Source organism: Meleagris gallopavo, unplaced genomic scaffold, assembly GCF_000146605.3.
Source record: "Meleagris gallopavo isolate NT-WF06-2002-E0010 breed Aviagen turkey brand Nicholas breeding stock unplaced genomic scaffold, Turkey_5.1 ChrUn_random_7180001845231, whole genome shotgun sequence".
Taxonomy (NCBI): domain Eukaryota; kingdom Metazoa; phylum Chordata; class Aves; order Galliformes; family Phasianidae; genus Meleagris; species Meleagris gallopavo.
Window position 1 is genome coordinate 19,237 of NW_011113438.1, and position 624 is coordinate 19,860.

A 624-nucleotide genomic window follows, 5' to 3' on the forward strand; every position below is an offset into this window, starting at 1 on the left:
GCACATCATGGCATCCCTCAGCCCGCAGCATGGTATCCAGACCTCCTCCCCTAAAGGAAAAGCAAACAGCCCTCCCCCCTCCGTGCCCCATCGTCCCGTTGTTTTTATTTGGGGGGGGGGTTGGTGGTGTTGCTGTGCCCCCCATCCTCATGTTTTTTTGGCAGCCCCACTCCCGCCCCACAGAAACCCACTGGGACAGGACACTGCACCTCCCCATAGCGCTCAGAGGGAGCAGCGCTGCTCTCATCCCCTCTACGGGGGATATAATGGCATGGAATGGAGACAAAGCATTGTGGGGGGGTCCCGGCCCTCCCCCCCCTCCCCCGGCCCCACGGGACCACCACGGCGTCCCTCGGGCTGCGCTGCTGTGGTGTGAATGAAAGAGAGGCGACCTTCAATTCTTACTGACTTTGGCAGCTCCCGTCTCTTTACCAGCAGACGCGTCCGCCCTACGACAGAACCAAGAACCAGACAAAACCCCGCATTGCACCCCAAAAAAACCCGAATTCCACCAACGCGGCCTCGATTTGGGCTCACTTTTTCAGTTTCTCCCCCACGGCTGGGGATGCTGTGGGTCTGGGTGCTTTCTCGCGCACCGGGGACGCGGATTTGCCGGGGCTCGGC

The 624-nt window shown here is 61.1% G+C and overlaps 1 protein-coding gene across 1 annotated transcript in view; it reads left to right on the plus strand.

Annotated features, from left to right (window-relative positions):
- The window catches only part of LOC104915699 (WD repeat-containing protein 62-like), a gene marked incomplete at its 5' end in the record, with an annotated part of 13,371 nt that extends 12,856 nt beyond the window's left edge, over positions 1–515 (plus strand). Inside the window, one exon of the mRNA XM_019610966.1 lies at positions 165–515. Within this exon, the coding sequence (XP_019466511.1) occupies positions 165–380 (216 nt within the window). The remainder of the gene's footprint in view (positions 1–164) is intronic.
- Positions 516–624: the final 109 nt, after the last annotated feature.